Source organism: Coloeus monedula (assembly GCF_965178545.1).
Source record: "Coloeus monedula genome assembly, chromosome: 1".
In the NCBI taxonomy this organism is placed as follows: domain Eukaryota; kingdom Metazoa; phylum Chordata; class Aves; order Passeriformes; family Corvidae; genus Coloeus; species Coloeus monedula.
In genome coordinates, this window is record NC_138781.1 from 128,087,638 (window position 1) to 128,114,501 (window position 26,864).

Here is a 26,864-nt window from a genome sequence, read left to right on the forward strand (position 1 = left end):
TGTGGAGGGTCCAGTGCCCGGAGCCATTACAGCAGCACAGTGTGTGATAGAGGGGATTTATGAACTGGCCTTGCTGCACGCTTGTGTGACTTGAAGTCTTGCTTAAGGATGCCTACAGAGCTAGGTCATTGACAGTGGGAAAGAATACTACCAGCTGTAAAATGGGAGGTTTTTACAGCTGTCTTTTAAAATATGAAGGTGGGTGATTTGGGTATAGTTTGAGATAGTCCATAATCATACCACATTTCCTTATTGTTCTGAAGAGAGAGAGCAGTCATATGAAATTAAAGTCTCTACACAGAACAACCAGAGTAGTTTGTTTAGAACTGTTTTACCACACATTGACAACAAAATGTGCAGCAAAGAATAAGGGATAGGAAGCTTCCTGCACGTCCTTGGGTTCATGCAAGAACTGGAACCAATACAACTCCTGATAAGATTATTTCAAAAAGCATTCCAAGATTATCAGAAGGGTTGCACTGTATCATAAAAGAAAAAAAATACCCAGGTAAAATACAGCATGCAGAAGCAGTTTTCCAGCTCCTCCCATTGCTGCACGTAAGTGACACAGTTATAGTTAACTTTGGATTATCAATCACTGTGAAACAGAATGGGAAGGTTGTACATTTGAACAGCTTTTCCACTGCTTTTGCATTCAATGATGAGGCTCTCAGAACCAATACTGGACATGGAAATGGCAAACTACAGTGAAGTTTTAGATCCGACATATACAGCACTGGAGTTTGAAACTATGCAGATTCTGTATAATGGCAATGGTGAGTTCTGCCCTGTGAGGCAAAATCAAGCCAGTTAACAGAAAAAGTGAAGTTTAGAAATGCTATAAGGTGTTAGTTAAATGTTTTATTAATGGAGCATTTGGGGGTTGTTTTCAAACTACAAATCTGCTCTCTTACACTTCATCGCTGACTCTAAGTTAGTAACATTATAATTCTTTAAGGAAAATAAAAGAGAGGTTATATATAATAAAGTAGCTGTACTGTCACCAGTCAGTTAATCAAAGGAAGAAAATGGTCTATTCAGCAGTTGTTTTATTTACTGTAAGACAAATGAATAACTAGTATTGACAGTTTGGACATGGAAGTATATTTTGTATATAACTTTCAGAAAGAAAGGACAAAGTCATCCAGAGGTTTGTGAAAAAAAATTAGCTACTGTTTCTTGATGCCTAGTTTCTAATTGTTGAACCAATATTTTTTTTATTTAAGTGTTGATCTAACCTTTCTAGCTAAGTGTATATAGGAACAAGAGTGATTAAAAAAGAATCACATTGGCTTTCTAGGGGATAATGTTTTGCTGAGAAAAAGTATTTGCATTTGGCTAATGTAACACTTTAGGCAGACTTTTTATATGCAATTTTTGAGAAGTTGTATCAATAATTTATGCTTGAAATAGAAAGCATGCCATTTCATTCTGCTATTGAGTACTGACCAAAAAAAAAAAAAAAAAAAAAAAAAAAAAAAAAAAAAAAAAAAAGAATAAAAGAATAAAAGTATCAGGCAAGTTAAACTACTCAAAAATGGCCTTCCAGATCTTTTAATACACTAAAAATGTTGGCTTATTATATCTTAAAGAACAATTCATAGATATATAGTAGTATGTATTTTTAAAAGGCAGAACCAATATGTAGTGATTTGCAGGAAAAATATTTAGCACCTGAATTTCCACATATTCCTGCCATAGAGAAACTAATTAAGGTTTCATTGTTGGGCTTTAAGTTTTATCTGAATTTCTGATGTTGCATTACAGCAAGCTTAGTAAATAGAAGGGTAGATTTGGTTATTGATTTAGGAAGAAAAAACAGACCTTTATGCCCTGACTGAATTTGAAGCTATCAACAATGATTATATAACTTTAGATGATTTCTCTGCTTTTTGTCCTAATATGGGTATTTCATTGGTCATTTGTTTTTTGCTGAATAGCACCCTTTTGGATCTGTTAATGTTAAATAAAATGGGAAGCCAGATTAGGGAGATTGTGCTTGGTTGCATTATGTGTTGGCGATAGAGCTGGTTAAATTATCACTGTAAGTGATTAGCTTGATAATTATTAGTTATCAGGTACAGCCTTCTTATGTTTAGAGTTTGTTTAGAGTTTAGCCTAAATATTTTCTTACAGCATTTATAAATACATTGTCTTGTTACAGTGCTAGTCTGGAACTGAAAGCTGCCACTTATGAACCTTCCTGTGTATCTTTTCTAGCTGTCTAAATTAATTGGGAGCATTTAGAGAACTTTAACAAGCCACATTCAGGCAGATTACACAGTTCTATTGAAATCAAAGAATTTTTCAACATCAGGTCAATTTTCCAAACATTTTGTTTTAGAATAACACCAAAGAAAATAAATATGTCCTTGTATTTATATGCACAACTTATATTGCTGTGAAATTTTTCATCATAACATTCAAATATTGTATTTTTAATTATTCTGCTGTATGATGCAAAGTTACAAAACCACAAAAGAAAAGTCTTATATTTTTCTAAAACAATTCTGTAACCTAGTTGAAAAATAATTTTCCAGTCATGAAAATTCTGATTTTAAAATAAAATCTTTACAGAACTGAGTTCTTACTTATAAGATTTCGTTTTATTTAATCATTTCTAATATAATTCCTATCAATTACAGCTCTGTAAACCAAAACAAAACAGAAAGGTTGCTTCTCTCTGTATCTAAAGAACTCTTTAACTTTTAAGCTCTGCCAGACACAATGAAAATTTTATAATGTATTTGTGTTATACATTTCAGTTGGATCTATATAATACGAATAATAGTATATATCAATATTAACAGTTTTACTCTTCATCCTGTACACTGTTCATGACCTCATGTACTTGACTTTTGAATCTGTTTGCATATCTAATTAATGTAGCACTCTTTCCTCTCCTGGACAAAACAGCTACAAATGCTTAGGGCATATTTTCCTTCCATTTAAACCAGAAGCAAAACAAAAATCTATTTTGCAATTGTTGTTTTGAACATGTCTTCTAACATTGTGACTCAAAGTATAAATATAACTGGTTTGATTTCAGGTGAACTTATTCAGTAGTGTTTACCATATTCAGTAACTAATTGTTAATCACATAGCTAATATTCTGTGCAAGGAGAGACTGCACCAGTGTTCCTGTCAAAAATATATTTGAGGAAATAACAGACTCTTAGCATGCATTTTTGTTTGGGTTTTTTTAAATTAAGTTGTGCAAAACCGCTCTTTTTTTTGTTTCTTTGTTTAAAGTCACAAACATTTGTATGAGAGTTACCGGCTATTGCCAGCTTGTATGAGAACTGATACAAGAGATCTTTACCAGTTAACACCGCTTTGTGCCAAAGTTCCTCTTCAGGAACTTCAGGAATCTTTCAGTATTCCTTTAGTAGGAATGTATGTGTAATTATAAATGAAGAAGTGCGCTTTAATTTTTAACCCTGCAGCTGAACAGAGTTTAGAACACAATTATTTGTTGTTATGAACTTCATAAATTCTTTTAACATCTCTATAATTTTGAAAGTATTCACATCCGTAAGAACCAGACGTAATCAGATAGGTCATGCTGTATAGATTGTTAAGTGGCAATTAAGAGAAAAGGCCAGAAAAACCCTCTATTTAGGTACAATTTGCGCATGAGGTGGTTGTTGGAAGTTTTGTCCATAACTGTGTATGTTCTTGTCTCTTGTCAGACAGTTCAGGAGAAGCTGTCAACATGAATGCTGCTGACAACGGGGTCAGTAGTCTCTGTGCAATATGTGGAGACCGAGCGACTGGAAAACATTATGGTGCTTCCAGCTGTGATGGATGCAAGGGATTTTTTAGACGTAGCATAAGGAAAAACCACGTCTATACATGCAGGTATTTCAAAAGATCATCTAGAGTCACTAAATTAATGAATTTAAGGAAAAATTGTATTCAGACCTTATCAGAATTTTCAAATTATGTTGGGGTATTTTCAGCTTTTTCTTAAGGAATGCTACTTGATATTACACACTCCAGACTATATTCCAGATACTTGTTGATGTTGTTGATATCATTACATCACTCAGAAGCTATTTCACTCTTTTATTTATGATTACAAAAGTCATTTCCTGAAAAAAAAAAAAGGAAAAATGCTCATATTTTCACTGCAATGTGAAAACTGTAATTCTTAACTGTTTTCAAAAATTCTTTCCTTTTGAAGGTTGTTTTTGAATAGTAAGTCTAAGATTTATGAGTCTTGTTTTAAGGGCCATACAAACACCTTTGCACATATTCCCACTTGGTGTGACACACAGGTCTTTTGAGCAGCCATTTGCTCCCGTCAGTCTGAATGACAATCTGTTACTTTCCGAATGGTGCCCAAAATATCACCCTGCACAATTTTTGATGAAATTTTCTGTGCAAGCTCAGGTCCATAAACTGTCCAGTTTGAGCCATGAGCAGAACATATGGAAAACTCAATGAGTTTAAACAAATCACTGAAAGGCTATATTGGATTTTTAAGTCAATATTTTGGTAGCGATGGGGCTACAAAAGTGGATTCTGTGAGAAGCTGTCAGAAGTGTCCCCAGCGTCTGGTGAAGCCAATGCCAGCCAACTCCAAGACAGGCAAAGCTGAGCCTATCAGCAATGGTGGTAGTACCTCTGGGATAATGTATTTAAGAAGAAAAAAAAAAAAATCATTGTGCAGAAACAAAATGTAGCTAGAGAAGAGAGGAGTAAGAACGTGATACAGGAACAGCTCTGAAGATACCAAGTTCAGTGGAGAAGGAGGGGGAGAAGGTGCTCTAGGTGCTGGAGCAAAGATTCTCCTGCAACCCATGGTACAGACCATGGTGAGGCAGCTGTCCTCATGAAATGCATGGAAATTCACAGCAGAGCAGATATCCACCTGCAGCCCATGGAGGACCTCCTGCTGGAGACGGTGGATGCTTGAAAGAAGGCTGTGACCCCATGAGAAGACTCTGCAGCATCAGGCTCCTGGCCACACCTATGGCCCCATGGAAGGAGGAGCCCACACTGGAGCAGGTTTTCTGGCAGGGCTTTTGACCCTGCAGGGGACCCATTGCTGGAGCAGCCCAATCCTAAAGGACTGCACACTGTGGAAAGCAACCATGCTGGGGCAGTTCGTGAAGAAGCCCATGGGAAGGACTAACATTGGAGAAGTTCATGGAGAACTGTCTCTGTTTTGAGGGGCCTGGCAATGGAGCAGGTGAAGAATGTGAGGAGTCCTCGCCTTGAGGAGGAAGTAGCAGCAGAGACAACATGTGGTGAACCGGCTGTAGCCCCCATTCTCTGTCCCCTTGTGCCATTGTATGGGGTAACGAGAAAACATTTCTAAGAATGGTTTGTTACTGGAAATGTTGTTTCCTTCACTCTTCCTTGGTTGTGTAATACTCTTATAAGGAAGCCTCTTCCTTACAGGCATAGCACGGTGATATAGCATAGGCATACCCTAAAGTGGTGTGTCAAGAGCTGACACAAGTGATTTCAGGAAGAGTTCTGCTTTTTCAGTCTGTTTATCTAACAAACACATGAAAAGAAAAAAAGGCAGACCTAGACAGGGAGAGGGGCAAATGGCTCATCTGCATTCACTTGAGGCACACCTGTAGATGTGCACAATAGCCAGGGTAAGCCACCTTGCAGTGTCATGCTCCGTGTATTTCCTCAAGCCTTTATTTCATTGTGTTGGTTCCTCTCATTTCCTGTTTAGGTTGCCACCTGTAGTGATAAAACATGCAGCTTGTTCATTGTTATCTCCCAGAAGGAGTAAACACTGCCAGACAAGGGTAATGGTTTTGCAGCTAAGGGGCTCCTCCATGGCAGCAACACTTGGATTTTTCCTTGATTGTCCTTTCCTTTTTCTATTTGCAGTTTTTCTTCTTTTTTTCCTCCACCACCATTTGATGCAGCCAGTTACTGATATACCTCAGAAATCAGTTGAGGTGTAAATGATGTACATAACTACAAAATTTTCCACACTTGCCTATTCCAATGCATACACATTTGTACACATGCATATATTCCTAGAAAATGAGCAGGTACGAAACAGCTCTCAAAACTGATTAATAAAGAAGAATAATCAGTGCAACTGAAGAAGAGAGTCTGTGGTTATAGAAATGATTCTGACAGGACAGATTAGTTGGTTTGCTTCTTTGTAATCAGGGTCCTACTTTATTAATGCTTTATACATTTGCCTTTTCTTGTCTCTGATAGATTCAACCGACAATGTGTTGTTGACAAGGACAAAAGGAATCAATGCAGATATTGTCGTTTAAAAAAGTGTTTTCGAGCAGGAATGAAAAAGGAAGGTAATGGAGTCGTTTATTATTTGATATACGAAGAGAAAAAATCTGAATTAGCTTTGAAATATAATGAAAATTCTAAAAAACTCCAGCAGAATAAACCAATGGAAAATCTGCTACAATGCCTTCATAATGGGGAAGTGCTTTTATACTAAGGTGAAATATGTGTCTTCTAACTTTCAAGTGGGTAAGCAGTTCTAGAACTTTGAACATAAGGAAGTCCATAGATGTAAAGTGAATTTGCAACTGTTTAATTCATGAATTCTGGCACCAAAATTCATTGATTTCTACCTATTGAGCCATATGCTGGAATATTTCAAACCAATAGATTTTACTTAAAATGTTCCACCAAATCTGTGTAATAAAATATCTATCTGGCTTTTTTTTCCTACACTAAATAATGACAGTGCCAATTTACTGGTTCTTCCCTTAAATGTAACTGTATGAAGCATTCAAGCCAGAGAAAGGAATGTGAAGTTGAGTGAAAAAATAGTGAGAAGAATAGTGGTATCTGTCAGTGGAGTGCTCACATTAATTAACAAAAAATCTAATTTCCTTAGGGCTTAATATAGGAAAATTGTTACGTATGCATCTCACTGACAGATATGAGAAACACGTGTAACAGTGATTCTTCTGTGAGAGCGGAAGGACCAAATGACCACAGAGCAGAGCAATAGGGAAAGAAGGGCAGTGCAAATATTAGAGATGTTTTTTTTTTTGTTGGGGCTGTTGTTTCAAGGGCAGTTATGATGTGGAGGCAAAAGATGTCCTTATCCTTTTCAAATACACATTCAAAAGTCATTTGTCACAAACTTTGCTACCTTTTTTGTTTGGAGCAATGTGCATCTGCTTGCAGGCCAGTCTGAAATGTGAGTGCTCAGTTCTCTTGTAACGCGGCCATCATTCTTTTAGTCTGTACAAAGGAAGCTTTTTCTTTATGCTCTTAAGTATTTGTACTGTAGCAGTGCTTTGGTAGTGTTCAAGTCCCTGGTATGGGATAAAATGGATTTTTCTCCTTGAAGCTGGATGGGGATATTCTAAACAGTGTTACACAGGGTATGAAATAGGTTAGTTAACTCTTGTGGCTCTCCTTTAAGACACTTCAGCCTTTTGGAATTTGAGCCATTAAATCAGTAACGTATTGTATATATGTTATCAATCTAATGGGAAGAAAGGGAAAGATCTGTGTATCCACAGCAGCCATAAAAGTTTTGGAAATAGCAAGCTTTAGAGACTTTCAAAACCTGGAATTAAAGAATAGTTCATCTCAGAAGGGACATCTGGAATTCATCTAGTTTTTTCCCCACTTAAACCAAGGCTGACATCTAGGTTCAGTCAGGTTGCTTGGGACCCTGTCCAGACAGATTTACACAGTCCTGAGAGGGGAGATTCAACAACCTCTTGCTCGGCAAGCTCTTCCAGTACTCGACCACCCTCAATGGGAAGGGTTTTTTCCTTATAACTAGTTGGAATATGTCTTACTGCAGTTAGGATAGGATCCATTGGGTCTTGTCTTTTCATTATGCATCTGAGAAGAATCTGGCTCCATTTTCTGTATGCTACAGAAATGAAGACCCTCACATCCATGTTGGTCTTCTCGTTTACACATAAGCAAAGATGCTTGTCTCTGCTTCACCTTGTGCAACTTGTGGATTACATCTCCGTAGCCCTCTGCTGGACACTGCCTAGTTTTCCAGTATCTTTCATGTGCTGGGGATCCCAAACCACAGAAATGCTCATTTCCCTCAATATACCAATGCAACCTGGTGCATGGCACAAAACTTTTAACCTACTTAACACTATTCTGCCCTACTCTGATCCCACTGTGTCTAAAACTTTCAACACTACTTTTGTTTTGTTATAACCTCTCTACATGGTTAGGGCATGTCTCATAGTGTAAGTGTAGCATGGAGTCTATGGTAGTTTCTCATGTTTCTAGAAAATCTCTTTCTTCAGGACAAAGATAAGAAAGGCTTCAATTTGTAAAAGCTTTAAAAGTCCTCTTTGAGCAAATATACCACCCTCCTCATGGAGTCTGTTTAAGGCTATTTTAGCCTGAATTGACAAAAAGGCTTTAGCCAGATAGTCTAGTCTAATAATCCAAAATTATGTCTATGTAGAAGCAAATTAAAGCATCCAACTATGGTTTTCAGTGTACTCCACCAGTGACTTTCAAAGGTGGAGTATTGTCAGAACACCTTACTATTTTTGTAAAACTAATCAGTGCTGAACTTATTTTAATTATCTGTGCAGAACTTAAACTGCTTAGATTCAGTGGATGTTTGTTTCAGCATTCTTTTACAAAAGGTTATGTTTCCTCTTTCCTGTCTACAACATACTATGTGTTTATCACCCCACAAGATTTCTTAGAGTGACCTTAATAAAAGGCCCATCAGCGAATGTCCTTGCAAAAAGTTAGTACACCTCTGGAATAAACAGTGTGCATTGTTCAGATAAACCCTGAACCTACTCAGTGCAGAGACTATTTTTTTTTTAATTGAAGCCCCTTGTACTACTCCTAAATTCTGTAATGCAGATTGTTTCCCACAAAACAGCAAATGTATCTTTGGAAATAAAGATGCTGCTCTTAAAGGACAATGGGAGTCCTTATACAATAAAAAGATTTCTGTTGATGCAATTCTTTTTTTCTCTCCTTTTTTATTTTCCTTGGCCTAATCTTCGACATGATCTAGGTTTTAGAAAGATTTGACTGATAGTTTTTACTTTTTCTTCTTCCTTTAGTTCAAAAGTATGCCTTGTTGCTTCATAAGCTTCGCATGTGTTGATTGCAGATTCCTTATCCAAAGCTCTTTCAAATGCTTTTTTTTGGACCCCATGAGACAAAACTTACTGAATTTACTGTCCTAAATTTTTTTGGTGCGTTATTTTTGGGTTGATTTTTTTTTTTCCCTTTAAATTAGTTAATGTTCCATAAACTGGCTATGAATGCAATGTCACTGACGAGGAGCATGAGATGTGAGTTTCAAAATTATTTTACTAGTGGATTAAAGTCATGATTCATTCCTGTTTCATTGTTTCACACAGCAGAGCATGAATAGGGCTTTCATACTTCCTCTGACAGATATTTTTTCAGTAGTGGTGCTGTACTACTTGACCTGTTTGGCAGTCTGGAGATGTCCATTTCTGCTGTTATCATAAAGCCTGACTTAAATTGGTTAAAATTGAAACCATGTGTTCAAGTTCAAAGGAAGAGGTTTTACTGTAATTAATCCAGTGACAAAAGTGCTGATAATTAATAATATTCCCTCTACAATTAGTTATACATGCTTTTTACGGGCAATTAGTGTACCAATACAGACCATAAACATGTATTATCATCCTTCCTCATCACTCAGAGCTAAAAGCAGATCATCTTCTTTGAATGTCATACCTTTCAGTTCTTACAGTTATCTTCTGAAATCTAGTAAAGTTCTGAAATTTTACTGTGTGTCAGTGTTTTCAAGTCAATAAATGAGATGATTATTCTTTTCCAGCTGTACAAAATGAACGGGACAGGATAAGTACGAGAAGAAACACTTTTGATGGCTGCAACAGTCCCTCTATTAGCACATTGTCGCAAGCTGAGACACTCTCACGTCAGGTACTGAGAACTATCACAAAATTATTTAGTGATGTTCGGACCACTTTTACTAAAATTAAATATTGTTCAATTTCTTATTCTAGGAATATAATTGTTGAGATTACTTTTTTCTACTTTTAAAATGCACACAGCTTCCTCTTCTCAATGAAAGAACTGGTAATAGAATACATTCTTGAAGCAAAGTCAATAAAAAAAATTCTACTTTGTCCAGGACAATATGTCTTAGGCACCTTTCTTAATAAAGGTTTATGGTTCTATCTGCTTTTAAATCAGTTGCCGTCTTAGGCAGCTGGTGGCATCTATCTATCCTTGAAGCTGCCTTTCCCATCAAACATAGGGAAAAATTTGTCCCAAGCCATTACATTCAAAGGGGTGTGGACACTCACTTCCTTACATTCTTTTGAAAATCCCATTTTTAATATCCTTAGACATTATAAGTAAGGCAAACAGAAGTGTTCCAACTGCAGAGTCTATTCACATCTTGCTTTTAAATTTTCTTTGTCTCATCTGAACTTCATTTTCTCTTTTTCTTTTTTTTTCCTATCCAATCAATTGCTGAATGGAACAGTCTCCAGTCCTTTTCTGCACCTCAGATAAATCATGGTCATTGATTCTGCATTCTTGCACCTCTTACTAACTTGCTTAGAATTTAACTGCCACCTTTATGATTTCATGCTGACTGATTTATACATCCCAAAATGCTTTGTAATCTCATCCTTTATAAGCATCTCTCTTAGGCTGGAACTGTCTGTAAAGAATTGATGCAGGAATTACTGGGGAGTAGTCTTTGGCACATATTGCATGTCCAGGCAGAGCAGATGAATATAATGTACCTTCCTACCTTTCATACCTATACAATATGAAAAATATAGCTATTTTTATCCCCTTAGTAATTTTTTAACTTGCTTATTGTGCTTTTCTTATAATACTCCTTAATCATTTCCAGCTGGTATATGCAATTCAGGAATAAGAACTGTCTTGAACAGAATCACATCCTCAGCTGTTCATAGCACAAAGTTATTTTCAAGCAGTAGGTTCTGGGCCTAAAACATCACCTTGTGTGTACACAAATTTATTGTACTTACTATTTGGTATGTTTTAGTAGAACAGAATTGCTTCCACTATGTCAAGCGTATATGGCCTCAGAATCCAAGAGGCTACATTAACATGATGGAAAATCAAAGTCTTAAAAGTACTTGTTTTTCCCTCAATTTCATAGGTCTGTACGATGAGTTCAGTCCTGAGAAGAGACTTAGAGGAGTTGATAGTGTCCCAAAACACTATCCAAGTACTTCAGCTGTGAAATGAGGAAGAGGGTGGCATTAATCCCTTTTGAAATTTTCATATTAAATAGGGAAAAATAGTTATTTTGTTCCTTAAGATCCCTTACAGGGGGGAATTGTCTAAGTATAATTTTTCTCCAACAGACCTGGGAGAGGCTTTCAGGATTATGTAAATATGAAAAGGGCATGCTGGATTCTCATATGAATAAAGAAATCTGTCCCTGAAGGATTGCAGAACTATTGGGATACAGTGTTATATTGTCATGTTCATCATGTCATTAATGGTAGAAGTTACGCTGGCAAAGGTTTCTTCTCAATACCAGACAGAAATTTTTACAGTGAGAACAAGCGATTACTGGAGCAACCTTTCCAGGGATGTGGTGGAGTCCTCGTCACTGAAGATTTTCAAGATGCAGTTGGACAGGGTGCTAGATAATCTCCTCTAGGATTGCTTTCCCACAAAAGGTTGGATTAGATGATCTTCCAAGGTCCCTCCTAACCTGTGCTAGTCTATGATGCTGTCACATCAGTGACTCCTGTGTTGTATCCCATAAATGAGAGGCAGGTAAAAGTAATACAGAAATAGAAATTGAAAAACACATAGCTTCATATCCTTGTCAAGAGATGAAATCCTAGGTTCATAATGAACTCCACTGGAGTCATCCCATGAATCCCCAGCAGAAGTTCACCAAGTAATTTCAGCCTGGAGACTGCAGTTTGTAATATAAGATGTAATTTATAAAAATGCACAGCTTTGATTAAAATATATTAAGGGAAGGACAATGTATTAACTTCATGAGTCACTATGTCTAACAATTAAACAATCTACCTCTTCTTTACCTTCAGGTATTATCTTCTAGTTGGTGCATAGTTAGTATCATTTTCAGGTAGATCAGAGTGCGACCTACTATCAGAAATCTCTTCTTTGTACCTTTGAATCATGACCAAGACCCCTTTTACTCTTCTGGAAAAGGGGTATTGAATTTCTTTACTCTCTTTCTGTACTGAAGGTTTTCTAGACCGAATCACTCTGGTAGCTCTCACCTGAACAATATTCAGTATTTTCAACCTGGTTTTTGTACAGGAGATGCCAGAAATGGATTCAAGATTATAGTATGGATTTCACACATTCTCTGTCTACAAAGAGGCAGTACCTCTAACCTTTTTCCTACATGATAGCCTTTGAATTATGGGTCAGAGGAATTTTTCACCTGCCTAGCTGCTGTATTTCCCTGAGAACTAATGTTCGTCTGGTTAACTGACATTAATATCTAAGCTGTTTTCAGTGTTTTACACTACTGAATTATGTAGGAAGCACAGAGCTTTAGTTCAGAAGTTCAACTCCTTTTGACTACCCAAGGATAAGGGATTTCACCAGAGATCCCACTGTGAGATTTAACATGGATATATGAATGAAGGGGAACTGGTAGGAGTCAACCTAAATAGCTTCCACTATCCTGAAAAGTGTAGGAATGTAGTGTTGGAAGAGTAAACAATTATTTTGTTTTCCTGAGGAAGATAATCATGTTACATCATTTCCCGAGTATGCTTTTGGTAATAAAACATAAAGGGAAAGTCAGTTTCATAGGCCTTGTACAGTGATCTTTTATCTCTTCTTTTTTTCTTTTTCTTTTTCTCTTTTTTTCTTTTTCTTTTTCTTTTTCTTTTTCTTTTTCTTTTTCTTTTTCTTTTTCTTTTTCTTTTTCTTTTTCTTTTTCTTTTTCTTTTTTTTTCTTTTTTTCTTTTTCTTTTTCTTTTTCTTTTTCTTTTTCTTTTTTTCTTTTTCTTTTTCTTTTTCTTTTTCTTTTTCTTTTTCTTTTTCTTTTTCTTTTTCTTTTTCTTTTTTCTTTTTTTTCTTTTTTTCTTCTTCTTCTTCTTCTTCTTCTTCTTCTTCTTCTTCTTCTCTTCTCTCTTTTTCATTCTGTTTCCTTTTTTCTTTTTTTTTTTTTTTTCCCTTTTCAGCTTCCTTTTTCTTTTGCTTCCCTAGTATGATAGCAACTATAAACTGACTTTACCTTCTCAAGTTTGGCTTTGTCTTAAGTTGGCTTTCCTTCCTGTCTTCAGAGAAAGCCTGGTTTTGTTCCTTTCCTTGAAAAGTCATTAAGAATTTAAGAATTTGGCTCAGTAGAAGTGCCCCAGCTTCAGGCCCAGAAAGATATTGTTCTCTTGCCATTTCACAGAGCACTGTTCACTGCAGGTGGTCTAATGCACTCTCATATCCTTTACATTTCCTCTGAAATGTCGCAGGTCTCTGCCTATACCGCTGCTTCATCATTGCAAACCATTCTCCTCCAGGCACTAAAACCCCCCTATTTTACCTTCTAAAGTTAATGATACTTATCTTTTCACTAGAAGAACATGCTAACCCTTTATCACTCTCTTTCTCTTAATATCTCTATCCCTTAATATTACTGCATGCCACTATGAGCTCTTCTTTTTTTCTGAAATGAAGTAAATGTCAACCATTTTAAAGGAAAAAAACCCCAAAACACTTCCCTTCTACAAATGAAAAGAGCTCTAATGTGTTTAAAAATAGTATTTTGGAATGAGAGGATATTGTATCATGATATGATTAATTAAAGTTTTAGCATTCTGCAATGCACACTGGCAATAATGAGAAATAAAAATGTATAATTTACGTGCAGGGTAGTGGTCCCTATGGTCAAGGAATTTCTCAAGAGCATCTGCGATTACTGCTGAGATTTTTTCTTAAATATGCTGTTAACCAGTGAAAATAAAATTATATGGAATTTAACATTGTTCATTTTTTTCTCTCATTATGTCCAGATCTCAATCTCCAGTCCTGGTGCTAGCACTGATATAAATGTTAAGAAAATTGCTAGTGTTAGTGATGTCTGTGAATCTATGAAGCAACAACTTTTGGTCCTGGTGGAATGGGCTAAATATATTCCAGGCTTCTGTGAACTACCACTCGATGACCAGGTATAAGAGGAAAACAAAGAGAAAACTCTAATTAATGCTCTGTTACTCCTGTGATATTTCAATGTCATGATGAAGCACTCATTCCTTTTTGTCTGAACAAATAGAGCTGGGTACTAGACCCACCCTTTACTAGACCACCATTTTTTTTTTAAGTTTTGAAATAACACCACCACCACCTCAGAAAAGATATTAACAAAAAGAAGCAGGAAAGCAGTGTGTCTTTAAGTGTTTTGTTCTTTCTCTAGTCTTTTGGAAACAGAACTTTTTTGTGACCTTAAAAAGTATTTATTTTGTGTTCACTTTTCATTATAATATGGTTTAAGACAGCATGTTATTTAATTTGAAGTGGGTCTTCTCTACTTGCAAAAACCAAAAGCAAATAGCATCTCAAAAAAATTCCAAGCATACTGATATCAATCCATAGCAAATAATCTTTCATACAATCCAATGTACTGAAATTATACTGTATATAATAAATGTGAGGGGAAAAAGCATCAAATCTTGAAAATTCATGAGTGTTTTTATGACAGAGGTCTGATCTATCATCACATCTATAGTATATACTAATATATCACTGGCTTTCAGATTAGGTTGTGCTGACAAACCCAGAACCAGTATCTCCATATTGTGGTGAGCAGTTCTCTGACAAGCAGCCTCAGCAGGAGGTTAATTCATTGCTTGGGATCTCTTGATTCCACACGAAAATCTGATTAATCTTGAAAATCACTCTGTGAACTGGAATTGTGTAAATCCTTCTTTTTGTTTCTCTGTCTCTCAGTTTTTAACAAAATCCTGCAAGTGCTAGATCATCCTTGGTTTTGAACTGAGTCTTTCTCTATATCCTTCTTCAGGAATATCATGTTTAAGGCCACAGGACACCCCCCCAAAACAGGAGTTTAGTGATGTCTTTGCAGACACACAGAGCACATACATGCACAAGCTCAACATACTCAAATAAGTTAAAACTCTGCTCATGTGAAAGAGAATTTCAAATGCATTGGCTACACAAGGGCAACAAAAGCAAGCAAAAGATATTGCAGCTTTTATTGTTATGATGGCATGAAGGAAAAGAGAACGTATCAAATGTCCTTAAAATGTTTTTGTCTGCATTTAAAAAAATAAAATATCAGCTCAGAATGATAAGCTGAAAACACTCCTGCTGTGCTTGAAGAGTACATATTGGGAAATACTCTGAAACCTTAAGTACCTTAGTAAAGTAGGGACAAAGACATTGAGAAATGAAACAAATGCCACTTTTTCATTTGTGATAACGGGTTTCTAAGGGGCATTGTGCATTCAGTTATAAAATAAACCATCTGATTTTGAAAAAACGATTCCTGATCTGGGAACCAGCCTGATTTACAAACCACAGAGGAGGCCAGAGCAGCTAAGGTAACTCTACTGAGAACCCAATATGTCTTAACAGATAAGTGTTACCCAGATGCTGTGTACCTTTATATCTCTCCTAAAGTGATTGTCTTGGATTAGAATGACTTGTCAAGAGATGAGTTCCTTGAGGAAATAAAGGCCGTTGCTGAGATTTCAAGCAGACATTAAAACCAGAGGAAAGTAAATAGGTGACAAAGAGTAAACTAATAAGCACAAGTGCCTTCGCAGTACAAATTTGGATTCCTCTTTGTGGACAATAGTGGCTCTTTTAGCATATCCGGCTTTGTTGGGAAAAAGCTCTTTTAAATGCTGCATAAATTTTTGGTTCAAGAGAAAAAGCAGTGATGGAACCAAATTTACTGTAACAGTTCATTCCAGCCCACTGGAGTCTTTAATGTCAACTTAGAAAGCCAGAGAAAACTTTGTCAAGGGAATATGCACTCGGAAATAAATGGAGGTAGTGTATTTATTGAAAAGTATTTTGCAGAGCCTGATACTTAAAATCTAGACAGAATGCTAGAAGTGACAGAGGGTGACAGTTTAATTAGAGAGTGCTACTTTTATCATGTTAAGATTTTTACATTCACTTTACATTTTACATTGGAATCTTAACAGTCTTAAACATGTACCAAACACACAGTAATATGTATCCTCTTTTTTTTTTGCTCATATTGAAACTTACTGCTTTATCATCTAACGAGTCTGCTGGTTTTTTGTGAGGTTGCCCTGCTAAGAGCACATGCTGGGGAGCACCTGTTGCTTGGAGCAGCAAAACGGTCCATGGCATATAAGGACATTTTACTTTTAGGTAAATATTGGTTTTGTTTTACTTACTGATGATGATGTTATAGTACATTAGCAACGATGTAATCACTTAAGTGGGACAACTGTTCTGCCACAATCAAAGCAATGCATTCTGTGAATGCTAAATAGCTATTAATGACATAATGTCACGTGCCTGTTCTAGCAAAAGCAGGTGGATGGTTTAATGTGAGTTAATACAGCTAAAGGTCTGTTGGATACCAGAAACCACAATTTAAGGGAGTTCCTGGCAATTGCCTCCTTACATTATTGTCCTTTCTACACCTTTGTCCCATAAAACAATGGAACAAAACAATACCAACCACAAAAACACCATAAAAACCCCTTTGCTTAGGAAAGGAACAGCCAGAATGTTGCCCATGTAGTACTTTCAGTCTTCATGAAAACCATCTATCTGGAGCTTTCTCAGGAGTCCTTCTGACTCTACTGCCTAAAATATTAAATAGCCTGTTCCCTGCAACTCACTTTCCCAAGAGCCCTCTCACAGGTTCCTCGACAGTTGCCACAGGGCCACCACATAAACATCATTCATGCTGTTCCTGCTGTGTGACAGATGGGTGCATCCATGGCACAGTGCCCAGGCACACCTGCAGGAGCATATTCTTGGTCAGCTGAAATAGCTCCTGTGCTGGGTTATATAAAGGGAGCATGGCTGTCAGGGAAGAGGATGTTGTCACGTGATGGAAGCATGTCTTCTAGTTCATGCAATGGGAAGTCCCAGTTGCAAGATTAGATGTGAGCCTGTGTGGAGGGTGATGTGATGAGGCATTTGTTAGCCTTGTTTGACACAATACTCTGCCACTCTGAAGTGTACTCTGCCAAAAAGAGTTTCATTAGACATGTTCAGCATTGGGGCTGTTTCGCGAGGAAGTCTGTAGGTCGTTGTGCCGATTTAGACAAATTTGGAGGAAAATGTCCTCTGTTAGAAGGCAGGTCACAACCGGCCCTCCCCCACCAGATTTGGGAAAAAAATAAACTTTCCTTGAAGGAAAGTGAAAGAGATAAAAAACTATTTATTTAACAAACACACAGGAAAAGGATAATAATGCTAAATAATAAAACCTCTCCCTGTGGAAAGAAACCTGGGAAGATTTCAGAGTCCTTCTGTAGGTGTGGTCTCTCTCCTCCTCCTTGGAGCTGGGCCGGTGTGGACCCACCTCCAGGGCCTCGGTGGAAAATTCTCCTGATGTGTTCTGATGTTGAAACAGTCCAGAAGAGAAAAGGGAAAAACCGAAGTCCCAGGAAAACAAAGTTCACCTCTCCATCTCCCTCTGGAGAAAAGGAGCCGAAAACTGGCTGAAAAGCAAGAAGGGTGCTTCCTCCGCTCTTGTTGCTGCAGAAGCAGAGGAGTGTGCGTCTGTGTCCTTGAACAACTGTTTTGAAAAGTTCACTCAGTTTTTTCCTTTCCCCCCTCTCAGGCTCAGTTTAAAGGCACAGAGAGGCACAAAGTTAATTTCTGGGCATAGTGCAGCGATAGGGGATACACATCATAAAGTCACCCCAAGACAGTCATCTTGGACAGGGTTTTTGGTGTGAGGCAAGACTATATGGGATATGGACTCAGACTTGTCTCTTCACTGGTAGTGTGGTGCAAGGACGTTTTCTACTACTTATTCTCCTTCCTCTTTGGGCCTACCTTTTCATAGCCCTAAATCAGCTTGAATTTATTTTTACACATATTAAAACATTAACAGGACAAGAAGGGCTTGGTCTGAAGGTATTTCTCTCACCAGCACCTCTCAAGATAAAAGCTATACAAATGGCTTTCTTAAGGTAGTTATTTCCCTACATACAGTTTCACTAACAAAATTAACAGAAACAAAACAAAAAAAATTGCAGTTTTATTGCAATTAATAATAAGGTAATAAGAAAAATAATGATAACATAATAGTAAGAAAATTATATTTAGTATCACCAGCATCAGCATATATACCAAAAAAAGAAACAATTTGAGGCTTCAAGGCTTGTTTATGATACTTGGAGGCAGGTATCTGTAAAGTTTATAAGTAATTTTGACATGGATCTCTTGTGATATAATTATCAGTTTTTCTTTCAAAAACTGCATGGTGGCTTCTGAAAGCTTCGTGATATTCCTATTGTTCTCCAGAAGGTGAATTAAGATGCCATAGTGGAGACCTCAAAAATGGATATTTAAAAAAAAAACAAAAAACAAAAACCCAAGGTAAAATTAATTCTTGACTGAAAATTTTACAATGCTAATTTTATTAGGAACAACAGAAGCATCCATTAGAAAAAGAAGCATTTCCAGTATTTCCTCTCGTCTATTGACAAATCCTTGTCATTCAGCTTGGGGTATATTATTTTAATTAGGGAAGAAAACATTTTAAGATCAATTCATTAGTGTATTTATCTGTTATTTAAACATAAAGGTCTACTTCCTTCATACTTGTACATTCAAATACAAACTTTGGTCCTGTGGACTAATCAGTAACTCCACATGTTGGCATACTTTTATGTATAGATTATTTACAGGGTGACAGCTATAATTTGCACATATACTCTGTTTACAAGGAAAAGTTGTGTGTGATGCAAGGGAGAGTCATTACTTAAAAAAATTATTAACTTGATTAAGCAATATGAAATGTACTTTTGAAAATTGCCTTCAACTAATACATTACATCAAAATGTTTCTATTAATTCACATGTTGGTATTCTTTCTTTTTAAGGCAACAATTACATAATTCATCGCAACAGCACTGAAGTAGAGATCTGTCGAGTGGCAAATCGGATTCTGGATGAATTAGTTCGTCCCTTCCAGGAAATTCAGATAGATGACAATGAATATGCTTGCTTGAAAGCAATTGTGTTTTTTGATCCAGGTATTTTTGCAAAAATATCTCTCAATTATTTTACATGTGATTGTATTGAAAGTAATTTTTGTGAATGTAGCATCTGTTCATGTTATCTAGCTGAATGGAAAAGAATAAAATGAAAAACAGTAAGATGCTCCTCCCAAATCATGATATGCCTTGACTTTCAGTTTTTGCCATTTTTTAAGATGCAAAAGGCTTGAGTAATCCATTGAAGATTAAGAATATGCGATTCCAAGTCCAGATCAGTTTAGAGGATTATATTAATGACCGTCAGTACGACTCCAGAGGAAGATTTGGAGAACTTCTTCTTCTACTGCCTACACTCCAAAGTATCACTTGGCAAATGATTGAGCAGATACAATTGGTTAAGCTATTTGGGATTGTTAAAATTGACAGTTTGCTTCAAGAAATGTTGCTGGGAGGTAAGCTAACAATTTGTTAAATTTACCGTCTTATGTTGAATTTAGCATGTTGAGATTTTGAGGGAATCCTGATCTAAGCTACCACTCTGACTCGCTGTCTGAGCTTTGGGTTGTGTAACTGTTAGCTAAAGTCTTCTTGTCTTGGCAGTTCCTCTTGTTAACTTAGTTCTACAATGACAGATTGTGCTATGTATTTCTCAGTAACTGCTGGGTTGTCCTACAATTCCCTAGGCAGATTAAAGAATCCTTACAAATATTTCATGAAATGCACTGTAATTGCAGTCAAAACAGTGAAAATAAACGCAGTGCTTAATATGCTTGAAGTCTGGTTAAATTGTTTAATGAATACCCAGAGGCAATTATTCAAATTGCCAATCAAAATATTTACTCTGTGGAAATGTAATTACTGAAGTATAAGTCACTGGCAACAACATGCTCTTTTGAATTGATATATGCTCATGTTATTTTTGCAGGTACCTCTAATGATGCCAGTCATCTGCATCATCCAATGCATCCTCACTTAGCCCAAGATCCATTAACTGGCCAAACTGTCCTCATAAGTTCAATGTCTGCGCCTGTACATACAGAACAGATACGTAAGTAATTGCAAGTTAGCCTTCTGTCATAAAATTTCACTGTTTAATTTTAAAATATTAATTAGAATGGTGGCCTGTCAGTGTTCATAGAACTATTTCATCATCATTCTTAAATTAAAATAATTGTGCATTAAAAATGGATGTATATAAAGGGTGTTAAGTAAGAGACTTTGAATTGAATTTAATTAAATTTTAAAAATTCAGCATCATTATGATATATCATTGTTTTTACATGCACAGTCTTGAATAAACTAAAAATTCTGATAATTAAAATATCCTGTTTCCCTAGCATGTCAAATGCAACAGGACTCCCTTTCAGTGCAGTAGTGTGTATATGCAGAGTACACCAGTCTATAAAAAGATGTAACTCTTTCTATGTTCTTTTTCAGCAACTCCAGAAACTCCATTACCTTCCCCTCCACAAGGCTCTGGGCAAGAATACAAAATGTCTGCAAATCAAGCTTCAGTCATTGCACAGCAATCTATTTTGAAACAAAAACCATTGTGATAATATTTCTGTCTCTGTCTCATCCCTCCCTCCCTCCCTCCCTCCCTTCCTTCCTTCCTTCCTTGCTTCCTTCCTTCCTTCCCTTCTCCCCTTCCTTTTCATGCACTAGATAGATTGGTAGAACACTTGCACATTTAAATCTCAGGTTGATAAAGGAAATTATTTCCTCAGCAGCCACTACTGTGGGTGTTCCTTAAAACACCTTATGATTTGGAAAGTAATGCTGTTCTGACTGCTGCATGCAAACTGTAACTATGGATGCTGCAGTCTGACAAATATGTATAGAGGTTGATATTATTTTTAGATCTTATTACTGCACAGATTCATGTTTTTATTTCCTGTTTTAGTTGTTGTCTTAATATTATTGTTTTAGATGTGTATATAATTTTCATCGTAATGGAACTGTTTAGTACTTGTTTAGCTGTGAATTGTAGACTTGGAAAAGTGGGTTAATCAGGCAAAAGCCAAGATTCCACTAAGAGTAGAACAGTAGGCTATCAAAAAGCACACAAATTGGAAAAAAAAAAGGAAAACATACTTAATGGAAAGAAAAACCCAACTATATTAAAAAATCCTGTTTTGAAAGTATATATACAATAAGGTCTCTATATAGTCGATTGGCCAGTGCTGAAGCATTTATATTGATAAATAGTTAGAACAAGGACTGGTAGGCTTTTTGGTTAGGACTAACTGGTACTACTTTACCAAAAAATTCCTGGGCACGCTTTGGGAATTAGGTGAGTCTAGGGAAACTTTTCACCAGGTTCTTTGGGTACAACCCCTCTCTTTAGGGGTACAGAGAGTATCACAGAACCATAGGATATCCTGAGTTGGAAGGGGCCCACAAGGATCATCAAGTCTGACTCCTGGCCTTGCACAGCACCATCCCCAAGAGTCACACCATGTGCCTGAAAGGGTTGTCCAAATGCTTCTTGAACTCTGTCAGGCTTTTTTGTGACCTCTTCCCTGGAGAACCTGTTCCAGTGCCCAACCACGCTCCAGGTGAAGAACCTTTTCCTAATATCCAGCCTAAACCTCCCCTAACACAGCTTCAGGCCATGCCCTTGGTTCCTGTCACTGGTCACCACAGAGATCAGTGCCTACCTCTCCTCTTGCCCTTATGAGGAAGCTGTAGACTGCAATGAGGTCTAACTAGGACCATGGCATTTTACCTCAGGGCTGGAGTATACTTTGTGATGTTTGGTTTACTGTAAGAGTAGCCATTGTGTTTATTTGTCTAACTGGCTGGTAAATGTATGTTTCAGCAATCACTAATATTCACCTACAGAGAAGTTGTAATTGATATAGTAGCTCTGTGTTTGGAGAGGTATGACTTACTAATTGCAGTGGCAAATGTGCCTGAATTCAGCTCCAAGTGTTCCTGGTTTGAGCCATTGTATTTCAAGAGAAGATAGCCAGAAGACAGCACAGCAAACACTCATCCTCTCAATTTTTAAGAGTTTTCAGAAGCATGGGATGACTTGATTTTCTGTGATGAACCTCTTTCTCCATCTCTTCCACCCCTCCCAGTCTGGGGGGATACAACATTGACTAACTTTTGTCTCTGGAGTCCGTAACAACCCATCTGGATTTGAACCCTCTGTGAATTTGCACAAAGTGAACCTTGTGACACATGCTCACTTGGGGCATTTATACTACTCAGTTACAATTTGTGAAAGTAATCTTTTATGATATATGAAATGATATGTTGTTCATACAATACTAACATCATAAGAAAATCACCACTTTGCACATTTTATTTATTCCAGACAGCAATGATTTTTTCTTAGTACTTTAAAGTAGACTTTCTTCCCAGAAGATAGGTAAGAGAGAAACAGACAGAAAAGAGATAATAAAATATTGAAGTTTGCTGAACTATTGCAAAGAGAAAACACAGTGGAGTCAGAAATTCTTCAAGGTAAGATGTGGATCATCCTGAACCACACACCTTCATTGATCACAGCATCCAGAGATGGTGCAGTTACTCCTTTGGCTTGTAAAAGTTGCTCAAACAATCTGGAATGATTCTTCAAATACATTTTTGTAGGCAGGAAATACAACACAGTAAATGCTGAGCTGACCTGAACATTCAAAAGGCTTTAATAAGAATGCACCTATCACCAGGTAGACAATGTGTTTCTTTTTTATTTTAAAGTAGTTGCTTTTGTAAAGTCTGTGTACAGTAGCTATTAATGTTTGCCTTTTGCTTTTTAGATTATTTTTCTTTTTGCTGTTTACTGTTTGTTTTTTATTAATGCATTGCTCTTTTTACAAGTTCCTTTTAGTATGAGTTTTTATGACAGAATAATGTACTGAAGTTCTGCCATTAACTTTAAGGGTATCTGGACTGTGCTATTTTTACAAGGTGGCCACCAATGCTCTACAGTGATACACAAAGGTAAAACAAATGTGAGAGATACTGAGCAGCTCAAAAGAAAAGTTTACTGATTAGGCTCACTTTTGTGTACTTGTCATAGAAAGAGTGTTGGACTCTAGGTGGATCTGCATGAATTAATTGGGTCAGATAAATGCAGTCAGTTGCATAAACATAAACATGGCAGTATTGGTCTGACTAAAAAACATATAACCGGAAATAAAGATTAGTCCCCAAGCTGGCCACCCTTGCCTTATATAAGAGATGTGCATAATAGTTTAGTTTATTTTTCACAATGAACTTTAGATATCAAGTGTACAATAAAATGTTTTCACACACTGCCAAAATGTACTGGAGGAAAAATATACTTTAGTATTTTATCTGACAAAAAGCTGTTGTCTATTTTGTATGATATATTACATTTTTGAATAAGAACACCACTGTAATTTATTGGGAAAAGCTGATTTATTTTATAAATGTAACATTATTTTTGTAAACTTAATTATGAAAAATCAGAAATGATTAGTGCTGTTAAATATTAAATTATAATGAGATGTAACTTTATATGTTTGAATTCTGATACCAAGTTTTTGTATTGAGCATTTGGAATTGGAATGGTAGCTGGAAATATTTCAAATGGACTGTTTTTCATCAAAGCTCAATAAAGAAAAATGAATGATCCAAATGACACATTTGCCTTTTAGTTTTTTTTTTCATATTTACATAAACAATGAGAATATTTTATAATGCTTACACTATGGATAAGTATGTAACTAACATGCTTTCATCTCTACAGTGTTCACAGCATCACAGAATGGCTGAGGTTGGAAGGGACCTCTGGAGGTCATCTAATCCAACCCCCTCTGCTCAAGCAGGATATTGAAATCATATGAATGAATATGATAGCAACATTTTAGTTGATTCTGCTGTAACATGGCAAAGTATTACATAGTTATGGTCTACAGTTTTTACTTCTGACTCAGACAAGGACTGAAGCATATGCTTAATTCCATCTGTGTTTAAAATGAACCATATGTTCAACAGCCTGTTTTTTTCTGGTCAGGGATAACTTAAGAAATCACTGCCTTTCCTCCAGCACATTGTTATTTAGACAAATTTAGGTGCAACTTGTTCATAAAGATGTTGAAAACTTTAGAAAAACTCTTTACAAATTTTTTTTTTTAGATAACCAGTATCTCCTCAGCCTTGGAAATTTGGTTCAGTTGTATAGAGATGGGGTTAGGGATATATATATATATTTTTTTTTTTTTTGGTGGTGGCGGTGGTAGTAATAATACAGTGATTTGGATTTGGGCTGCTTTCTTTTGCTCAAATGGGCTCTACTCTGGAGTGCACAACTACAGGGAAAAGCTGCCATGGGAGGAAGAGGAGACTCCATTTTGAATGCTGGAGATCATCTGGTCTCTCTGAGGAACTTGAGTCAATGGATGTTTATTCTACTTGCAGAAAACCTCTACTTGTGAATGCTGAGTGGGGTGTAGGAGGTTTATGATTTTAGGGGACTGAAGAGATTTTTTTTCAGCCTACAATGAAGAAAATATGGAAACCCCCTTAGAACTTCAATGCTATGAAGTGCTGACAGACCCTTCTTCAAGGATTTCCATAAATCAGCCTTACAAGTAGCTTCAATAGGTAAATCAGGATTGTGTGTTTTACAGAGACAGATGGATGAACTAGCTTTCAGTTCTAATCATTATCAAGAATTCCACCCAACTAAAAAATTCTGAAAGTGAGCAAAGATATTTACTGAGCTCCAGCAATATTCTGTGACAGAACATTTAACATTCACAGAATGTAAGAAAATTTGTTATAATTCTTTGTTATATTCATATACTTGAAAGTTCTGGTTTTACCTCAAGGATGTCTGTCAGTCTGTGATGGACTAACATTTTTTTATGTCTTTCAACAGACTATTACTAGTTGTGCACCACCAACATTTGTATTACTTATGCTAAAGCACATAGTAAAGAAATACCTAGATCCACATTTCAATAAGTCCTTCAAAAATCTTCTGTATTGGTTTGAAATTAATTTTTACATTTTTCATATTGGCCCTGATTAGCTTTAGCTAAAGCATTAGCTTTCTTCTTTTCCTTTATTCTCCCTAAGAATAACCAAGAACTGGAAAAAAAGTATTTATTCCCAAATTTAGTTTTATGATAATAACAATACAATTGCACTTCCCTTTCTTCTGTTGTTTTTCTAATATGGAGATAGAGGAGATGGTTGTAATCAAGGCTGATATCAATCACTGATTTCTTATGGTTCCTTATTTTCTTGTGGCAAATCCAAGTATTTTCATTAATTGAATAGTCTATGTGTAAATCAAAAACCCTCTATGAAGCCAAAAGCTAAATTTGGTTGCAGAGAGGATTAAAGGTACTCAATTGCAGGAATATATTTTCAAAAAATTATTTCATAAAAATTAAAATGCATACCTGATTTCTAAAAAAAACCAGAAATATTTCTATTAAAGGGTAAGAAACTTGAAGACATAGTCAAATATAAAGATTTTTATGTAATGACAGTGAAAGAGAACTTCCATCTTGTATCACCAGCTATAATAATTTCCTTTTGAACACCAGCATAACTAAATAGTTTCTAAACAGGATGGGCAAAATCTCATCAAGACAAATGGCTAAAAATGTTCTTATGACAATGATCTCTATTCCTTAATATTGTGGTGGAGCTATGATTGCTACTGACGTTATCTGGTAGTTCATCTGAATCCAGTGTCAGTCAAAGATGCCACATCAACACTAGATTTACTGGTGCTGCTGAGAGGGTTGCCACCTCCTCACAAACAAGGCCTGATGTGACAGCTTCTCCAAGTCACATTGTGGTGGGACACCCTTGCACCAGCACAGATCTCTTAATTACCCAGTGCTTTTGGGCCTGACACCACTTCTTCCTTTTGGAAGGGTGAATCTCACTGATGTCTAATGTGATGAGGTAAACAGCAGCAAGTGTTGAAGATTTTACTTTAGCTAGTCTGATCAAGAGGTAGTTTCAGCTAAAGCTTAGCACTCTCCTCTGAGACTAAAGAAGAAAGCCTAGAAATTCACAGTTTTAAAATGTCTTTGGTTTTGATCTGAATAGCACTGGCTGGTCACTTTGAGTCTTAATGGAGCAAGAATTGAACAGTTGAGTGTCTCGTGTCTGATTAGGCTCAGTGAAATTTTGCGGTTTGGCCTCCCATGTAACCTCCTTTGCCAGTTTGTTGGCAGGTTGACCAAACAGACAACAGTTGCTGTTTCAATTTTAGAATACTGAAGGTCTTCAAGGAAGCATAATCATAAAGATTGTGCAGCAAGATGTGTCTCTGGGAGTGAAATCACCTGAACAAGTTAGAGGAGTTAGTGATGGGTTAGAAAAATACAGAGAACATAATAAGGTGTACTTCAGTGTTTCAAGGGACTTCAGTGAAAGGAGGAAGGAAAGAAGACATGCAAAAATTGGCTAGTGCTGTTGATTCCATGAAGAGATTAAGAAAACCTCTTCACTGGAGGTATAACATTAGAAGATTTGCTCAATATAGTTTGGTTTGTGGTTCAGTAAATCACCTGTAGATTGCAAACTTCATACTCAGCTGGAGCAGCTGAGTTATTTACAGTTTTTATTGAGCAGTTGATGAAATGTATCCCAGCATCTTAACATGCCCTCAAGTTCCCACTGGCAGCTTGTTGAGTCTTCACAGGGCTGATCTACAGGGAGGTCTGGCCACATTCTGCATCATTGCTCTGGGACCCTTCCTCTCAGTATTATGTAAATACATTCCTTA

The 26,864-nt window shown here is 36.5% G+C and overlaps 1 protein-coding gene across 1 annotated transcript; it reads left to right on the forward strand.

The window, feature by feature from the left end:
- Positions 1-658: 658 nt before the first annotated feature.
- HNF4G (hepatocyte nuclear factor 4 gamma) lies at positions 659-20,688 on the forward strand (the record flags this gene model as incomplete). The annotated part of the gene is made up of 10 exons (XM_082302376.1): positions 659-776; positions 3,693-3,861; positions 6,202-6,296; positions 9,785-9,891; positions 13,962-14,117; positions 16,227-16,314; positions 19,016-19,168; positions 19,348-19,584; positions 20,058-20,180; positions 20,570-20,688. 10 exons carry the CDS (start codon positions 659-661, stop codon positions 20,686-20,688), a joined length of 1,365 nt encoding a protein of 454 aa, XP_082158502.1.
- Between the last annotated feature and the right edge of the window lie 6,176 nt (positions 20,689-26,864).